Source organism: Annulohypoxylon truncatum (genome assembly GCF_022578515.1).
Source record: "Annulohypoxylon truncatum strain CBS 140777 unplaced genomic scaffold F4807scaffold_57, whole genome shotgun sequence".
NCBI lineage: Eukaryota > Fungi > Ascomycota > Sordariomycetes > Xylariales > Hypoxylaceae > Annulohypoxylon > Annulohypoxylon truncatum.
Window position 1 is genome coordinate 101394 of NW_025953843.1, and position 17243 is coordinate 118636.

Sequence of the window (17243 nt, forward strand, 5' to 3'; positions counted from 1 at the left end):
ATTATTTTGTAAACTCCTCTAGTAGGTACCTAAAGGCGGTGTGACCAACCCCAGGTAACCTCCATATTCTATGTCTGGGAAAACTTCAATTATGTAACTTTTGACTTTTCCTTCGTTAGACATCCGGATCCAAGCCAAGCCACATCGTCCCCTAAAACATTCATCCGATGCCATGCAATGCTATGCTGAAATGCGCCTCTCAACCCCCATGCAAATGCTCGCCACTCATCCGCCCGGTATAATGCACGAAATGACTCATCCTTGTTTCTTCGACCCCACATGCTTCACTTATTACTCTCCTTAGCAGGAGAGCCGGAAGCCGAAGCTGATGTTGATACCAAAGGGGTAGCTTCACAGTCATCTGCAGGCTTCTTTCGAATGCAGCTGGTACACGCTATTATGGTTTTTCTGCCCGAATCCCGCGTCCGGATACGTTCGTGATACTTCTTCAGGTTATCGAATCCGGTTATATCTGGCCCAAACCCATATTGCCCCGGCAGTCTCATGATGTCGTTGACAATAGGCCAGAAGGCATAGTCAGCTAGCGACATGGTGGGGCCCGCGATGAACTCGTTGCCTTCCGCTGCGTACTGCTCCCAGCTTTGCATCTCGGACTGGAACGTCTCTGCGTCAAGGTTTTCCCTATGCTTTCCTAGAAGGGCTAGGGCTTCTTGGAATCGAGAGGACTCCTTCTCGGTATCTCTCTGCGCCGAGTTCTCTGCCTCGGATGACTCATTCGTTTTTTGGCCATAGACACGGTCAAGGTACAGCATGATCTCGACGCCGTCCTCTATGGTCGTCTTCGAAGAATCGACGTCGACAAATTTAATGGGGATGGCTCCGGGGTCGCTAGTGGGCTCCTGGTCTTGCCAGTCGGAAAGTGCTGACATGCTTCCTCTTGAGTAGCTGATCCCGTACTCGGCTAGCATCAACTGGATCCGCATATTGACGATTGCATCCGATGACAGGAATAATCGGGGTGCTGCTGAGATATGTAGCACGTCAAACCCACTGCCGTAATACTCGTCCCAGTCGAATTGTGTCGATAGGTTCTCCTTACTAAACGCTTTCAACATCTTGACGGCTTCGGACGTCTGGCCGTTGATCACGTTCTTCGCCGTCTCTTTGGACTTTGCCGTCGCCCCTTGTCCCCAAATTAATCTGCCGTCCCGATCCAAGAATGTCCCTATCTGTCGGAACGTCAACGAAATACGAGCGCCGTCGTAGGCAAGCTCCGCCTCCGTCTTGTCACGTTCCATCCTCTTGTCCTGGCGAATACTATGGAGCCATCGCATATTTGTCCTTAGTCCCATCTTGCATAATGAGTTGTGGGGTAAGGATGCTCGCTCAGTCTTCCGTGGCAGACGTGGACGTCCGGGTTCTGAAAGCTCTCTTTTCGATCGGAAAACCATCGTTCGTTCCGCCCCTAGGCTGACATTGGCGATGAAACTATCCTTGGCGATATCCAGAGTCTTGTCGCTATGCTCCGAGATGTAGTCGTTACCACTTCGGTAAAGTTGTATTAGGACATGATTCAGGGGGTGACCCAATTGTTTCTCTACGACTTCCTTAATGCTACGCACGGTAGAGGTAAATGGGAATAAGGGGGGTGATTCGTCGGTTGGGTGGCGGTAAATGGGCATGGTACCATCTTCATCCACCTGTCCCTGAACAGCGACCAGCCGCGGTACTTCGCCACCTTGGTGGTTCATTCGCCGCCAATCTACTTCCTCTTTTATCTTCTCGAAGATATTCTCGGATAATGGTGGGGGTAAAATGTCATAAATGATCTTCGTATCACCCTCAGCCAAAGGATCACTCTCCCTGGGTGTTATCGCTTCTTGAGATGCCATCTTGCTATTGTTGTTAACTTCAATTTTCGAATCCTTCGGTGGCGTTTTGGTCTGTTGGGAGTCTTTTTCGCTTGGTGTCTCACTCACAATCCCTACTGATTTCAGGTTGCCTCCTAACGAAGAGCTGGATTGGCTTATCTCTGATGGTGAGTGGATTCCATCATCTTTTAGTTGGTCCTGGTCAGAAACAGTTGCTTTACATTCTTTGTTTGGTTGTAAGATCTCTGAAGAGTGTAAGTGAGGAACAATGCTATTGCTCTGCGCTGTTGTTGTTGGCGGCAATGTCTCTCTGACCTGCGGAGCCTGCACATCATCATTGTGATCATGCTCACTGCTTTGTGACTCATCATATCGGATCGTTCGATGTGGCTCGGCTAGGTTGGCTGAATCGGTTCGACCCGATCTCGATGATGAAGAATTGGCACGTGACTGCCGGCAGCCTTGCGCAACAGCTCTCGGTTTCACGAGGTTCACCAAGGGTTGAATCGGCAATGTTGCACTTTCCGCAGATGCGTCGGGCTTGGGGGTATCGGCTGTACGCTCAGCACTTAGCGACAGGTTCTCAAATGACGATAAGAGTTCTGAGGCCGAGGACGCAGAAGAAGCGTCCCCTCCCCCGGTACGACGTACGGTAGAGAACCTGCTGGCTGGAGATGTCGCCGGCCTATCACCCGACCTCCTTGTCTGCTTCGATTTGGGCTTGAGGGATACCAATACGTCTTCCGCAGCTACAATGTCACAGCCCGTCGTGTTCGAAATCTGCTTAATAGCGTTGCGATGTCGCATTATGTTATGGTAACCGCAGCAATCTTCGATTATGGTGATGGTATATCCATGGCTTGCGGCGTCGACAGCGGTGGCCATAACCCCAGTATTGGTCGAGACGCCGCAAATGAACAGTTCCGTGACGAGTCTCATGCGTAGTAGCCGAAGGAGTTGCTCCGACCTGAAAGCCGAGTAGTAAGTCTTGATAACCGAATAATCCCTAGGCCCGACAGTTGCCTTTACAGTTGGATGCATGTCTATCCCGTAGGAACCTGCCCGAACACATTTCGGTAAATTCGGAGTCTCTTGGGTCAGGAAGGCTTCAGGGCATTCGGAAACTTGGGGCGTGTGTTGCGGTACTTGTCGACGACGTCCACGAGAATGATCCGGGGACCGAGGGTTCGTTGAACGGTCTGATGTTAAGATCTGCTCCTCCAAGATAGATCGCGACTTCTCAAATCGACTAGACACCCAGATGATGTCGCCACCGCCTTGTCGAAAACCGGTTGCCAAACTTGCTATTCGATCTGGGAGATCCATGGGATAGTTGATAGGATGGGCGCCATCCTCATCCAGAAAGTCATTTTGGGGGTCGACAACAAGTAAGGCCTTACGAGTTGTCAAGGCCGGAAGAAGACTCTTGTCTATGGAGAACATGACTGACACTATTATTAAGTTCGCTTAATATGTATATGATATCCAATGTCCAATATCCAAAATATCCAAAACAATCTAATAGATCACATATCTGAGTTAGAAACATGAGCTAGAGAGTGGCGGATAGTCGATGACTTGCTTACTCTCTTGTCAAAGACGAAGTCGTTGCTATGACATAGTTGAAAACAACAACCAGACAACCCTAGACTTAAAACGGTGACGGTACGAGGTTGCCGGTCAAGGGCGTGATATAAAAAGAATATAAGGATATAATAAACGATCAATGATCTGACAGCCTAGCTATGCTTGGATATATGTATCACTAGGGCTGTAAACTAAGCTTGGCAATCCGCGTTCCGGGCAAATGTCGTAGTAGAGCCAAGGGAAATCAATCCACCCAATACCAAGAGAAAAAATGGGTTCGACGATAGTACAATGTTTTAGACGATCGAAGTGGACCAATATAGATGAGATGACGAGAAAGCTAAGATCATATATCGTGGACCTCGGGAGCGAAGAGTGTAGGGCAGGCAAAGATGAGATCCTCCCATCGGCGATATTAAGTACGATAAAGCATGATGAGGTAGAATGCCAGATACGTAGGGTTTAATATCGAAATAGGTAAATCAGATAGATGAAAAGAATTAGAAAGGGTTTAGTCACAGGTCACAGACAAAATTGACAGGCAGGCGGGATATACTAAATAGAGAACAGATCAAAATAGGAAGTATGGAAGTATCCAATGGATCAAGTATGTATGATAGCAGGAAGGGACGCGGGCTAGTAGTACTTAGTACTTAGTACCTAGTACCTAGTACCTAGCACCTAGTAGCAGTCAAGGTTCAATGCTGTCTGGGTTGTCAAGGTTTAGGTGGTCAGGCTGGGGCTGTCCTTGATCAATATGACGATGAGAACTTCTCTATGCATGCGTGATCATCTAGCAACGAGCCGACGTATTGATGCATAACAACAAGAATGGTAGAGCAACGTTGGGGCGTTTTTCGCGACTTTCGCTTTCGTTCAATAAGTTCGAGGAATAGAGAATTGGGGGAAGATTCTCTGAAAAGAGTGACAGGGGCATGGCTGAGGGTAAGGGTAAGGTTGGGGGTAAGGAGGGGGCGTGGGAGAAGAGAGGGGGGGTGAGGTGGAAAGACAGAAAAGACGTCAGTAGTATAAAAGACTAGGTATTAAGAGAAACGAGAGAAAAGTAGAGCCGCCAAAAGAAGACATAGTAATAATATTGCAACATTTAACCTCGTTTTTGTTTTTCTTTCAACGCTCTTTCTTTCTCCTCATTCGTTCCATTCTCAGCATGTAGAAACAAGTAAAACAAGTAGCACAAGTAGCTGCCTTTTCTTCTTTCCTTGGTCTTTCGAACATTGCCAAAACCACATGGAAGACCGGGGTGCCTGGCAATCTTTCTATTCGCTCTATTTGGTGGAAAACATTGTCGATCTTTCTAGTGGAGACTTCGATACGTTCCCACTAAAGATATGGTCAAACAAGTGGAACGGACGGATTTTGGACTTTGACTTAAACTTAGACTCTTAGACTTCGGCAAGGTCAGACAAGGTTCGTCGAGGTTAATCACGTCGCAGTTGGCCTATCAAGCGACTGATCGAAACTACCAGACCGTAAATCCTCAGGTGGGATATAGTGGGATAGTAGCAGGATATGCAGCTACGGCAGTCGCTTCCTACAAGTCGCAGCAACTCGCAGCACCATGCAGCTAGGGACATTCAATGTTCACTAGGGCATTAGCTTAAACCTTGGAAGCCCTGGAGTACAGGCAGTTAACCCATCCATGGATCCATGGATAGGTTACACTCGTAACTTACGCAAGTGCACCAGGGCTCTTCTTCTCCTACCCCACTAGTCCTAGGTATCCTGACCCTAGAATCTCTATCCATTTCTCTCATCTTTTCTCCAATATCTCCTCGTCAATCTCCCCAAACACCCAAACACTTTACGAATCACATCCTTTCTGTCGAGGATAGCATATACGTAGGAATAATGCACCCGGTCTTTTAGGGATCTTGCTTCCGATGGCCAATGCCGATGTTCCGCAGCGCAACAATGCTGCGGTCCCTTTGTTGTTGTCATTGAATCATCATCGTATCGACGTGTTTAAGCGATGAAAGAGATGAGAGCAAATTCGGTACTCGAAATGCACGCTCGGTCCGGTAATCTGCGATTTCTGATGAGGAGGTTGAGGAAAGTCAAGAAAGTCAATGCGGATCTGCGCTGCTAAATCTTTTACGGTAGATTCGGATGCCAACGTGATTACGCCAATCTGTTCTAGACCTTCCTTAGACCTTCCCTTAACCTTCTTAATTGAAAGGCTTGCAGGATATTAATGTTCGACGTCCCTGCCGAAGCCCCGTTAGGGCCCCGTTAGAAAGCCCCCGTCGAAGAAACTAATGAAATTCTCCGCTATGACTTCCATGATCATATCCACAGCTGCATCGCTGCATCGAGCGGTTCAGCTTGCTATGAGTGGTTCATGTGGTTCGAGTGGTTCGAGTTGTTCAAGCTGCTGCTCGAGCTTGACTTGATTCGGACCCTGTATCAGACTATGATGCTCTGATCTGTCGTGTCTGCCGCAGGTAGCATATCGAATAGTATATCGAACAGTATATCGAAATCGCTATATAGTCCCCGAGATCTACAATTTCCGCATACAAAATTAGAAGCGAGCCCGGACTACGATATGCATAAGTCATCACCTTGACTATACAGCGTATTCGCTTTGCTCACTATTGGCTCAACGTCCTCTCGAGCCAAGGGACCAAGATGTCCAGAATGTCCTACTTGACTTGGCTATGTGGTGACAAATATCATGTGAGGCATTAATCCCGTGGTAGGCAAGACGTTTTGAATATCAGATTCGACTGACAGGAACGCCTATCATTGATCGGTGCTAAGGCAAGTAATCAGGTCCCGAGGTGAATGAGGTCTCACGCTGACAGCCCCTTGCGTAAGTCTTGTAAGGTATCGAGGTGTGAAGGTGTGAAGATATGTAGGTGTGTAGGCGTAAGTAGGTGTGTAACTCCTGACGATCTCTTATGATAACCCCACGCCTTCGCCGCCAGGTGAATCCTTTACTCTTTTACTCTTTCATAAGCAGCGAAGACGTTCTTGACTGCCATTCTAGGGGTGTAGCCAGACACACGTATTTATCCGCTTGCAAGGACAGCCATGCTTCGATAAATGAAAAAGAAAGAGGCGTCGACGCGAATGACACTCTAGAATCTCTACCTACCTTCTCCAACAACCATTCCTCATCCCCATTGGCCGCCCTATCTGCTACTTAGGTAACTTGTCGTCTTTTACCACATATTAAACCTGCCAGGGCCTGTAAAAAGAACCATGCAGTGTGTGCACCGTTCTCCAAATCCGACCCCAAACCGATGAGCGACCGCTTCACTTACCTACCTGCCTAGGTATATATCTTAGATATTTAAAACCACCCTACCTGGTATCGAAGCGATAAGTTTTGGATAAGTTAAATAGACACCTTCGCGACAGAATATACCTCGGGTGCATGATCCCTATGATTCCTAGTAGGGCTCTCAGATCGCGGTGAGATTCTGTCATGCGAAGGATGCACGGTATCTCCAAATCTAACGACGCGAATCCTACGGGGAGTGTGAAAGACGGGATGTTTTACCTTTGGAGGTTGGAGAAGGGGAAAAGAAGCTCATATAGAAGTGTTTCGCGCGGGGTTTTCTTCGGGAACTCAGGGGAACGAACTGTCAGCTTGTTCAAGCGTAAGATCTTTATTATTGCAGCCACCTAGCTCATAGGTCGACGAACGAGGCGGGAGAGTTGGCAACCCGTTACGGATGTGACCTACCTATTTACTGACAAGTGTGCTGTATGTAGGTGGGTAAGAGGTAGGTGAGGTAGGTAGGTTAGGTTAGCGAGCGAAAAGGCACGTACATGTAATAGGCGATACAACCCCGAGCGGGCTCTCGCTTCTGCATATACCATCATCATACACGCACGGATACGTGGACGCACATACATACTTCGTAGTATAACAAACTCACATATGCACATACTACGCACAAACGTTATACTCTTATGGATCTTCCCTGAAAGCCGCGTGTCAGAGCTGCTTTAGCCAACCAGGATCGGCAAACTTCCAATTGAGATTCACCACCGATACCTACCTACGTAAGTAAGTGAAGATGAACAAGGTGATCGATGTACGAGCGGGCCATGCCGTAACTACGTACATGTTCCCGCCGCGGGAGGATCGGGCTATGTCTAAAAACGGGAGGTGAGAGTTCGGAGCTGAAAAGTTACGGGCCAGCGTCGTGTCGAAATAAGTTGCAACGACTATCGAACTCGGCCGAGTGTGTTTCATTTTACACGTGCTAGTAATAATGGATGGGGGGACGGCTGAAAAGGCTTACTGCTACCTCTGTCGCGGTTATTATGGCGCCGAGGTAACACGTAGCAAAACTACATACAATTCACTATTCCGAGTGGTCGTATGTTTTGGAATCCGTTTAATAAGTCTGACTTTTTTTTTGACCTTGGCGGCAGGCAACTTTGGCTCATCCCCGCTGACTGTCCTTGTCTCCGCTGACTCCGGAACAGCTTCGGTCTTGTTCGTCTTATGCCAAATCTCCGGCGATACAAGCTTGCTTCGGTCGTACAGAATACAGATGTAGCTGTATAGCTGGGAAGCTCTCGGATCTTTAAAATGCCATGTGGGAGATGACGTGACAAGTTCTAATCTATCGTCTAGGTTCTATGATTTATAGCGAGATTTGCCCGTTCTATTGATCCCTCATTGGCCCGTCACTGTTTTCGACCTTCTCTTCTTCCCCCCTGCCCTGGGCCGCTAATTGCGAATTTATTACTTGCTCCGGCATTAATCACCTGGAGCCACCCCATACCGTAGGGCGAGAGAAAACATGTAACCGCGAAAATCAGACCTGGACCCCAGGACAACACATGGATATGTATTCCCGTGACGCCCTCCCACACTTTTTCCAGGGATTTCTAAGCCTTGGATTAAGGAAATCCCGATCTGCAAAGCCCGAATTGTGGTGCTCGGACTATGAAAGGCCCAACCGAACGCGTTCGTCATTTTTGAGGTTGCGTGTCTAACGTAGCGTAGCATTGGCGAACACGACCTCGACAGCGTTATAGCAGCCATTATAGCAGCCGCTATTGTTCCATCGCGCTCAAGTGCCGGCTGATCTCGCGGAAGTCTGGCCGCTGGTGAGTCGAGAGATCTGAGCAACGTCGATGCAGAGCCGCGAGGAGCATGGCAATCCGCAACTCGTCCTCGTCGAACTTGTGCCTCGTAAGGCTCCACACATCTTCGATTAGGTGAGCAAAGGCGAGCACCTCCAGCCGCTCGACCTTCTTGTGATTTACGTTCCCGTATATAGACGCGGCCCCAAAGTCGCCTAGAAATGCGTGCCCGTCTTCGTTATAGAGTATATTGTGCGCATACAAATCACCGTGTGCTACGCCTCGCTCGTGCAGATGTCTCGCCGCGCTAGCGACGCCTTGAAGGATTTTCAGACCCTGGCGCGTGGTCAAGCCGATCTCGTGCGAGAAGCAATCCCTCGTGCAGGACTGCAGAGATGGTGGCAGCCCTAAGGTGTCGTAACACGTTGGGATAAGTTGCATGACGAGCCCTTTCTTGGTGGGGTGATCAGTAATCTTCCCCAGAGGATCTATGAGATTTGTGTGCGATCCGGCCCTCATGCACGCTTCCATCTCATCGGCCGGTGTTCCGTCACTCGTAACATCCCCTTTGAACAACTTAATGGCCACTTCCTCAACCTGATCGATGCCGTTCCATGACCCTTTGGAGATTGTGCCCGATGCGCCCTCGCCAAGGAGATCGCGGATATCGAGATCAGCCCAGCGAACCTCGGGGAGGAGAACATTGGACGGTGTGGTGTCACGGGCATCCTTCGACGTCGCAGGTAACGAGCAACACGGATTCCCGGCAAACGATAGGAAGGCCAGTTCCGGTAGGTCGAATAGCCACTCTGGCAATTCCTCGAAGCAATTCGCCGAGAGTCGTAGCAGACCGAGTTTCCTACATGCGACCATCTCGCGCGGCAGGCGATCGAGCTGGTTTCCGGCCAACATGCACTTCTGGAGGCGCGAGCATCGACCAATGTCGTTAGGCAGCGCCCGTATCCGGTTGTTGGTGAGGATCAGCCAGCGTAGCTTCGGCGGCAAAGAATCCTCCGGGATCTCGACCATCTGGTTACCGCGGAACGCGACCATCTCGAGCTCGGGACACGAGGCTAGCTGCTTGGGGAAGACGGTGAAGTTGCAATTGGAGAAGAATGCGATCTTGAGCTTCTTCAAGCGACCGAAGTCGTCGGGTAGCGTCGATAATCCCGTGCCTGAGAGATCGAGGTGCTCGAGAGAATCGGCGAAGTGAAAGATCTCATTCGGAAAGCGATTCAGGGGCTTCGAGATCTTCAACTTGGTCTCACCTTCTGAGCCCCCATTCACTTTCAGGTTCGCGAGCTGATGCATCTTTCGTCGATGATGTTTTGTTTAGTTCACCTCATCACGTCTACTAATGTTTTCGCCAGATTTTTGGTTTATTAGAGGATCAGGAGGATATTAGGGTAAGACAACAGTCCAGCTGGGATATGAGAGGAGCCACAAGGGGTGAACCAGCCAAGCCCCATATTTCTTAATCTATCGCCAGTCTAACCATCAGTTCACAGTAGCTGAGTAGTGCTTGATGGTGCTTATGCTAGGTTAGGTAAGTTTCCAAAGAAATCTTGCTACATGGAATTCTAAATCTAAAATAAATATAAACTGGATGATCATGGTGTCGTGGTATGGGTGAGATCGCTAAGACTTCGTTATATACGACTGAAATGGGTGCAAGAGAATTAGATAACTCATCGATTCTTCATATCCTCGACCCGATTTTAGCAACTCCTTGCCTCACATCTCATAGATGAGCAAGTAAATAATTAATTGTACTCATATTGGCTTATTATGCATGAGTTGGATTGGGTTAGAAATGAAGATTTATATATACCTACACATATACACACCAGGTGAAAGAAATAGTTTTTTTAAGGTTGATGGTTTCCATCGCACTAGCCCCGCCATCCCACTACACAAGCAGGTACGTACCATTACGAAGTTTAACCTTTCAGCCACAGCTCCCCGTCGCAGGTACTAGCCGCATGGTCCCACTTTAACTTTCAGCCTAGCAACCTTTGCACCCTTGCACATGTGCAGCTTAGCTTTTCTAACTTTGTAACTTCGTATTGAATATTGACTCGGAACATCTTCAACCTCGATCGAGAGCCGGTCTAGTTCATCCTATTCTCAACATCACCCTCACCCTCGCCCTCGCCCTCTCGCGAGAGTGTTCTACATATTACGAGTAGCGCATTAATCGCGTCTTATTAATCACTCTTACATTAATAGATTTCTGCTGGGTCCCGACGCATGCTTTCTCTCGGTCGGCCTTACATCCGATTCCGACTCGCGGTATCGTCACCTGCGTCTTCGTTGCTACGTTCGTCGCCAACATAGGTAGCTCTGCGAATCTGCAATATTGAGCATCCACCTATCTACAGGGGCCGCCTCTGTAAACAGGCAATACTAGCAGACCGAACTCTCTCGCCCTCTCGTACGCGTCGCGCATCTTCTACCATAACCCTTTTAAATCTGCACTTCATACGAACAGCAATAATATACCACGAGCATCGCCCTCAACCTGCTTATTTCTCTGCTTAACGTGCGACTTTATGTTTATGACTTAAGATATCCACTTTGCAGTCGCGTTGCCTCGTCGACATAGCGATATTTGGGTTGTTGAAATTGCACGGAGAAGATCGGTAACCGACAATTCTGCTGACACACGTACCTCTACCTTCTACCATCGATATCGAAGCACTGGAGATACCTCCTTCTATAGTTACCTTTTCAGCTTCTATATCATTGCTTGCGTAGATATACGCTTAATCTACGATATCTTTTCGTCTCTGGAATCCCATCCGACGAATCGTCTTCACATCATGGATACTTCGCGAAAGCGTCCTAGCACCAGTGGCAGTGAGGCGAGCCAATATCACCAATCTAAGCGCCAGAAGACCGTTGATGCCGACACTCGCTCTATTACTCCAAATGCGACATTATCCGCAAAGCCAGCGTACGAGGTTGCAAGTGGCTCTATTGTGCACAATTTTGGAAGAGACGGCTTGAGACGTTCGATTGGTCTGCAGCTGCAGCATGCAGGTTTCGACAGCTCTAAGAGCGACGCCCTAGAAAGTCTCACAGAAGCCGCAGAATCATGTACGTGCACATTGAAGCCACCATTTACTCGCGAGTTGGCATGCTGACCATCCTATAGACATTACTCACTTCTTAGAGACTGTCAAACGAAGTGCAAACGCAGCGCGAAGGAATGATCCGATACCTCCGGACTTCGAGTACGCCCTACACAGATTAAAGATACCCTTATCCGATTTAAAGCCACACCTAAAGCACGCCGTTCCGAAAGAGGAGCTTACGCCTTCCTTCTTCAATCCCATCAAAGAGGACATCCAGCAGTTTGTAAAACCTCGGCCGTTCTTAGGCGATGAACTATCTGGTCAGAAGGAGAAAGAGCAGCGACCCTGGATCCCAAAGCATTTCCCTTCATTGCCTAGTCCTTTTGCATACCGGTTTACTCCGTACCATCATGTAGTCGATCGTAGCAAGGAGCAAGCACAGGCCGAGGCGGACGCGAGGAAGGGCGAGCGGGCGTTGCGACAGATCAATCGTGCTGCTAGGATCAGCCGGCAAAAGGAGATTAGAGCAGTCGCCCAGAAGAACTCTCTTAGTAAGGAGCGACAGGCGGCGTGGGAGAAGATGATGACGAGACTCCTCCCTGAAGTTGATCCGACAAGTCTTACTCCCGAAATTGCCGATCATAGCACGATCGTCAATTATGGTGCTCGACATGGTCGAAAGAGCGTACATAAGCCCGGTCGACGAGCTCAGTTAGAGGCACCCAACGGTAAGACCTGACGTACGGTACCCGATCTAGGCATCTACACGATGGAGATGGTGACCACTTGGCCTGGATAGGCTATTTTCTGGTCTTTTGTAGGAATGTTTTGGGTAAGGCATTGCCAACACTTTTGAGTGGATATCACGATCTAACTAGACAGACAGAGTTGACTAAACTATTCGTGTGTCGTGAATGGCAAATTCTACTGAGCCTTTACATATCATGAATGTAAAGGAGCGAGGACTACTGGCTCTGCCTTACAGAAGGATTGCAACTCGTCGTAGCATGGTCGCCCTGGCACCACTGGGCACATCGCAGCTGAGGAGGTCTTTACGGAATGTGGCTAGGGAAGGAAATGGACTCATGGTGCTCAGACTTTCAGAAAGGATTCATGATTTGGAGTTGGGGCTTTGTCACTTGAGATACCCGGGCATACGTATGCCTACAATTCTTATATGGATGCATTTTGCGCAAAGCCGTTGGACTTTTGAATCGTGTGTTACTCGTGAATTGCCTTTCCTCGTAATAGTGTGCCTTGCTTCTGGGAGCTATGATCGCCTGGTTATCTAAGGAGACATGGACACCAAAATAGATCAAGGCCGAGGATGATCTGTCTCAGACAAGTGGAAGGTCTTAGTAATGTAAGTGGCTTCTAAATTCTACTATGTACATGGTAGGTCCTTCCCAAGGTATATACATAAGGTAGGAACCCCTTTGATTACATCAGCAGTCAAAACATTGAGAATACAAACACTGGCAGGTGCTTGCCAGTTGACAAGCTTTGTCTCACAGCTGACGAAGCTTATTCGGAATTCGCTCAGCTGATTGGTGGAGCCCCACCTCTTAAGGCAAGGCTAGGGACGACCCAAGCACTTTCTCGATTTAGCGATTCTACCCTAAAGAAATCGCACACAAAATTTCTCGGGGAAAATTTCCAGTAAGCAAAGGAAGGACTTTCAAACCTCGACCATTCCAGCGAAGCCCACACCACTTCTTCTCCCCTCCTCCCAGAACAAGGTGAACTTCGCGCGACAGACTAGAGTATCCCTTCACAATGGCCGAGCAACTCATTCTCAAGGGAACCCTCGAGGGCCACGTAAGTTCAATTCAATTGGAACCAAAATCGCAAAAGATCGCGAGACGCAAAACGTGGAAAATCGGGATGCGGCAGAAGCGCATATTTGGATCTTGGATTTTGGAATTTTTTGGACCGTGGTAAAAACATTATAGCTAATACTTGATGTCGACAGAATGGCTGGGTAACCAGTTTGGCCACCTCCATGGAGAAGTAAGATTCCCTCTTTCCGCTCTCTCTATTTGTTTCAATATGAATATGATATATGATCGGACGCTTACCTTCGCGATGCAGCCCCAACATGCTACTGTCCGGTAGCCGTGACAAGACCCTGATCATCTGGAACCTCACCCGCGACGAGTCGCAATACGGATACCCCAAGCGATCTCTCCACGGCCACTCCCACATCGTCTCCGACTGCGTATGTCACCTCGAACCAATCCTCTTACAATACCAAGGGTAAACGAAGACACAACAATTTTGCTGACGGTTGGTTACTCAGGTTATCTCCTCTGACGGCGCCTACGCTCTGTCTGCTTCCTGGGACAAGACCCTCCGACTCTGGGAGCTCGCTACCGGCACTACTACGCGACGGTTCGTCGGCCACACCAACGACGTCCTCTCCGTCTCCTTCTCCGCCGACAACCGACAGATCGTCTCCGGCTCTCGTGACCGAACCATCAAGCTATGGAACACCCTAGGTGACTGCAAGTTCACCATCACCGACAAGGGACACACCGAATGGGTCTCCTGCGTCCGATTCAGCCCTAACCCCCAGAACCCCGTCATCGTGTCCAGCAGCTGGGACAAGCTCGTCAAGGTAGGCACACAACCACCCACCCCTTTCCGCGACAGGAGAGAGGATATACGAGTGCTTTCACATGATGTTCTGCATATCAAAGTATTTGCTACTTCAGAGCTTGCTTACAAGCAATGAGACATCTTAAACACCAATGCCCTGATGATACGCATCTCGCTATTCATCTCTCTCCCTACTCTCGCGCGCGGAAGTTGTAGTATTCGATTCGATTACTAACTCCTACTGTCTTAGGTCTGGGAACTCTCCACCTGCAAGCTCCAAACCGACCACATCGGTCACACCGGCTACATCAACACCGTCACCATCTCCCCCGACGGATCCCTGTGCGCCTCCGGTGGTAAGGACGGTACCACCATGCTGTGGGACTTGAACGAGTCGAAGCACCTGTACTCCCTGAACGCCGGCGACGAGATCCACGCCCTCGTCTTCTCTCCCAACCGATACTGGCTCTGCGCCGCCACCGCTAGCAGCATCATCATCTTCGACCTGGAGAAGAAGAGCAAGGTTGACGAGTTGAAGCCCGAGTTCACCTCCGTCGGCAAGAAGAGCCGGGAACCCGAGTGCGTGAGCTTGGCCTGGAGTGCGGACGGCCAGACTCTGTTCGCTGGCTACACTGACAACATTATCCGAGCATGGGGTGTCATGTCGAGGGCATAAATCCTTTTCCCGGGGGGTGTCGATATCGGTCATTGACTGGGCGTATGGATGGGCTTGTCATTTGAGCTTTTACTAAGGGAAATGGCAATCGACGTGGCCGGCAACGAACATATTAGAAACGTTGCGTTGCTGCTAGGTTGCTGCCACAAGGTAGACCCAAAATCTAACGAATTGTGAAGACCATTTAAAATCATTTTGTGAGGGTATCGTAACTTAAGTCTTCGAGGTCTGAAATTTATTGGTAAGAGTCTCATGTGTCTAGCTGAGGTGAGTAGACCCCTAGTATGTCATGGACTGATTGGTATAGAAAGTAAGGTCCCATTTTTCATCACGCGTTAAGCTAGGTAGGTATCATGAGCAAAGGAAATCTCGGATGTCTATTAGGTATCATGTTCTAATCAATTCGCTCGGACATCTAATACATATTACAGCCAGAACTTTATTCTCCCCTTGAACTCCTCTCACTTTCTATAGTGACCTGGTAATCCCCTTGAACACGAATCATCTCATTTTCTTCATCGTCCTCAATTTCCACCCTCCTGTTTCCCATCTCAAGGTCTTCGACATCATCGTCAGCGGGGGACTTCGAACGCCAATATCGACTATTGTTATTCACGGTAGTCGTATCTTCGTCTGCTTTAGAAGAGTTTCGAAAGTGGCTATGGGAAGAAGGGGGAAAAGGGAGCGTAGAATCGTTAGAGGCGAGGAAAGACGAGGCGCGGTAACGACTTTCTCTCCCTCCTCGGTGAGACCATCTTTCTGGCTGAGACCGTCTCATCCGCGAGTTCTCCGAGTCGGAGCCCCGGTAGAAAGCCGCCACACTAATGAGCGGTAGCCCGGCGGCTGTGATCGTACCCACCCATGATCCGGCGTCGAAGGGAAGGACGTGCGTGTTCAAGGGCCCGGCCGCGATGTCGAGGCCTGCAAAAAGACCTACGCGAGTGTGTTAGTTCTCCGCTTTCCTTTATTTTCTTTCTTCATCACATTCCCTCGGTCCCTTACTAGTGAAAGAACAACTTACAAGGCGCCAACATAAGAACCCCATTCCCAACCGCCAATATCTCCAACGACGTCAACCCCCTACTCCTACCACTCCCACTTCCCTCCCTCAAAGTCAACGTAATCGAAAACTTCCTCCCCCCGCCGGCTCCTCCTCCTCCTCCTCCTCTTCCCCGAAGTATACGCCGCGTGGCCGCGAGATGCAGGGCCAGGTGCGCGAAGAACACGCCGCAGAAGTAGAAGACCGAGACGGCGGCCAGCACGACGGCCGCCGCGCCCACGCTGTCGACGGGGAGCGGCAAGACGTGCCCCTTGAGCGCTTGCGTGTGCCGCACCACCCAGACGGCGCGCACGGCTACGGCGGCGATGGCGAGGACCACGGCGAAGATGAGGACTAAGGGACGCCACCAGCATTTCCCTATTTGTCCTCCTCGGCTTCCCGCCATCTTGCTCCCCTTTCCTGTCGTAAGAGTGGCAGTGGCGGTGGTAAGAGGAGAGTTGGGACGGCGGCAGCGCGACCCCCAAGTCTGCACCAGAACCCTGCTCTGCAAGGCCAGCGCCGCCTCGACCAGCGCAACCTGGACCGCGCTCAGGGCGCTCGACGCCGTGGTCAGGTTGTACTCGTCCGCCCGCAAGATCGACGCGTCCTGCGTCCAGGCGACGTAGTACTCGGTCAAGGGGCCGGGAAAATACAAGACCAGGAGCGCGAGCCGGGTTATGGCGACGGCGAGGCAGGCGAGCTGCGTCAGGTGGATCGGGCGCCGCAGCTTGCGGGTGGGGAGCAGGAGCAGCGTGGTCAGCAGAGAGAAGAGGCACAGCCCGAGCTGCACGCCGTAGTTTATCGAGGTGTTGGCTAGCCGGATGCGCTGCGCGTCGATGGCCGGCATGGATATCGGGATTAGGGGGGCCGTGGCGTTGGGGCCGTTGGGAGGGAGGCCGTGGATGAAGAAGGTTTGCGTTCGAGGGTCGGAGGGTGAGGACATCGTGAGGTTTTTTTCTTTTTTTCTTTTCCGGGGTGAACTCACGGAGGAGATATCGAGGTGGTGGATTCTTATGAATTCTTCTATCTCCGGCTCCCCGTTCGATATTCTATGGGAGATCTATGGTAACACGCATGATGAACGATATTTACAGTACACCACCGATTTGATTAGAGATGAATGGAAAGCCTAGATCACATAGAGGGAATAGGTACGAGGAATCTGTTCCCCTGATGGGAATACCAGATAGTTCAAGGTCCCAATGGCTCGGTAAGAACGACGACCCCTTGACATCGAAAAGCAATGATGGCCGTTCTAGCCAGCTCCGAGCAATGTGAGTGGTGCCCGAAATGCCCTAGCGGACGCCACATCGCCCCGAAAAATTAAATGTATCTGGATCCTGTCTTCGACCCGTCCGCTTCGT

General features: G+C 49.9%; 5 protein-coding genes across 5 annotated transcripts; 2 read left to right on the forward strand and 3 right to left on the reverse strand.

The window, feature by feature from the left end:
- Window positions 1-131: 131 nt before the first annotated feature.
- F4807DRAFT_333559 (uncharacterized protein) lies at window positions 132-3483 on the reverse strand. Its single transcript, XM_047995302.1, has one exon. The coding sequence runs from the start codon at window positions 3273-3275 to the stop codon at window positions 285-287; it is 2991 nt and encodes a 996-aa protein (XP_047848957.1). The 5' UTR covers window positions 3276-3483; the 3' UTR covers window positions 132-284.
- Window positions 3484-7898: 4415 nt separating this feature from the next.
- Window positions 7899-10336, reverse strand: F4807DRAFT_333546 (serine/threonine protein kinase). Its single transcript, XM_047995301.1, has one exon. The coding sequence runs from the start codon at window positions 9798-9800 to the stop codon at window positions 8460-8462; it is 1341 nt and encodes a 446-aa protein (XP_047848958.1). The 5' UTR covers window positions 9801-10336; the 3' UTR covers window positions 7899-8459.
- Window positions 10337-10889: 553 nt separating this feature from the next.
- F4807DRAFT_333598 (Bromodomain associated-domain-containing protein) lies at window positions 10890-12486 on the forward strand. Its single transcript, XM_047995303.1, has 2 exons — window positions 10890-11588; window positions 11647-12486. The coding sequence occupies exons 1-2, from the start codon at window positions 11312-11314 to the stop codon at window positions 12303-12305; spliced, it is 936 nt and encodes a 311-aa protein (XP_047848959.1). The 5' UTR covers window positions 10890-11311; the 3' UTR covers window positions 12306-12486.
- Window positions 12487-13342: 856 nt separating this feature from the next.
- On the forward strand, window positions 13343-14840 carry F4807DRAFT_454667 (cross-pathway control WD-repeat protein cpc2; the record flags this gene model as incomplete). The annotated part of the gene is made up of 5 exons (XM_048000608.1): window positions 13343-13384; window positions 13539-13576; window positions 13658-13784; window positions 13866-14183; window positions 14415-14840. The coding sequence occupies 5 exons, from the start codon at window positions 13343-13345 to the stop codon at window positions 14838-14840; spliced, it is 951 nt and encodes a 316-aa protein (XP_047848960.1).
- A 236-nt stretch (window positions 14841-15076) lies between these two features.
- Window positions 15077-16978, reverse strand: F4807DRAFT_333921 (fungal pheromone mating factor STE2 GPCR-domain-containing protein). The gene is made up of 2 exons (XM_047995305.1): window positions 15862-16978; window positions 15077-15773 (listed from the first exon to the last, which is right to left on the reverse strand). Exons 1-2 carry the CDS (start codon window positions 16820-16822, stop codon window positions 15280-15282), a joined length of 1455 nt encoding a protein of 484 aa, XP_047848961.1. The 5' UTR covers window positions 16823-16978; the 3' UTR covers window positions 15077-15279.
- Window positions 16979-17243: the final 265 nt, after the last annotated feature.

Bases quoted from the DNA above. Each gene is read 5' to 3' on its own strand.
- F4807DRAFT_333559 (XM_047995302.1), bottom strand. From the start codon at position 3,275: ATGTTCTCCATAGACAAGAGTCTTCTTCCGGCCTTGACAACTCGTAAG.
- F4807DRAFT_333546 (XM_047995301.1), bottom strand. From the start codon at position 9,800: ATGCATCAGCTCGCGAACCTGAAAGTGAATGGGGGCTCAGAAGGTGAG.
- F4807DRAFT_333598 (XM_047995303.1), top strand. From the start codon at position 11,312: ATGGATACTTCGCGAAAGCGTCCTAGCACCAGTGGCAGTGAGGCGAGC. The intron at 11,589-11,646 runs GTACGTGCACAT...ACCATCCTATAG, and splicing joins CACAGAAGCCGCAGAATCAT to ACATTACTCACTTCTTAGAG.
- F4807DRAFT_333921 (XM_047995305.1), bottom strand. From the start codon at position 16,822: ATGTCCTCACCCTCCGACCCTCGAACGCAAACCTTCTTCATCCACGGC. The intron at 15,774-15,861 runs GTAAGTTGTTCT...ACACTCGCGTAG, and splicing joins GGTTCTTATGTTGGCGCCTT to GTCTTTTTGCAGGCCTCGAC.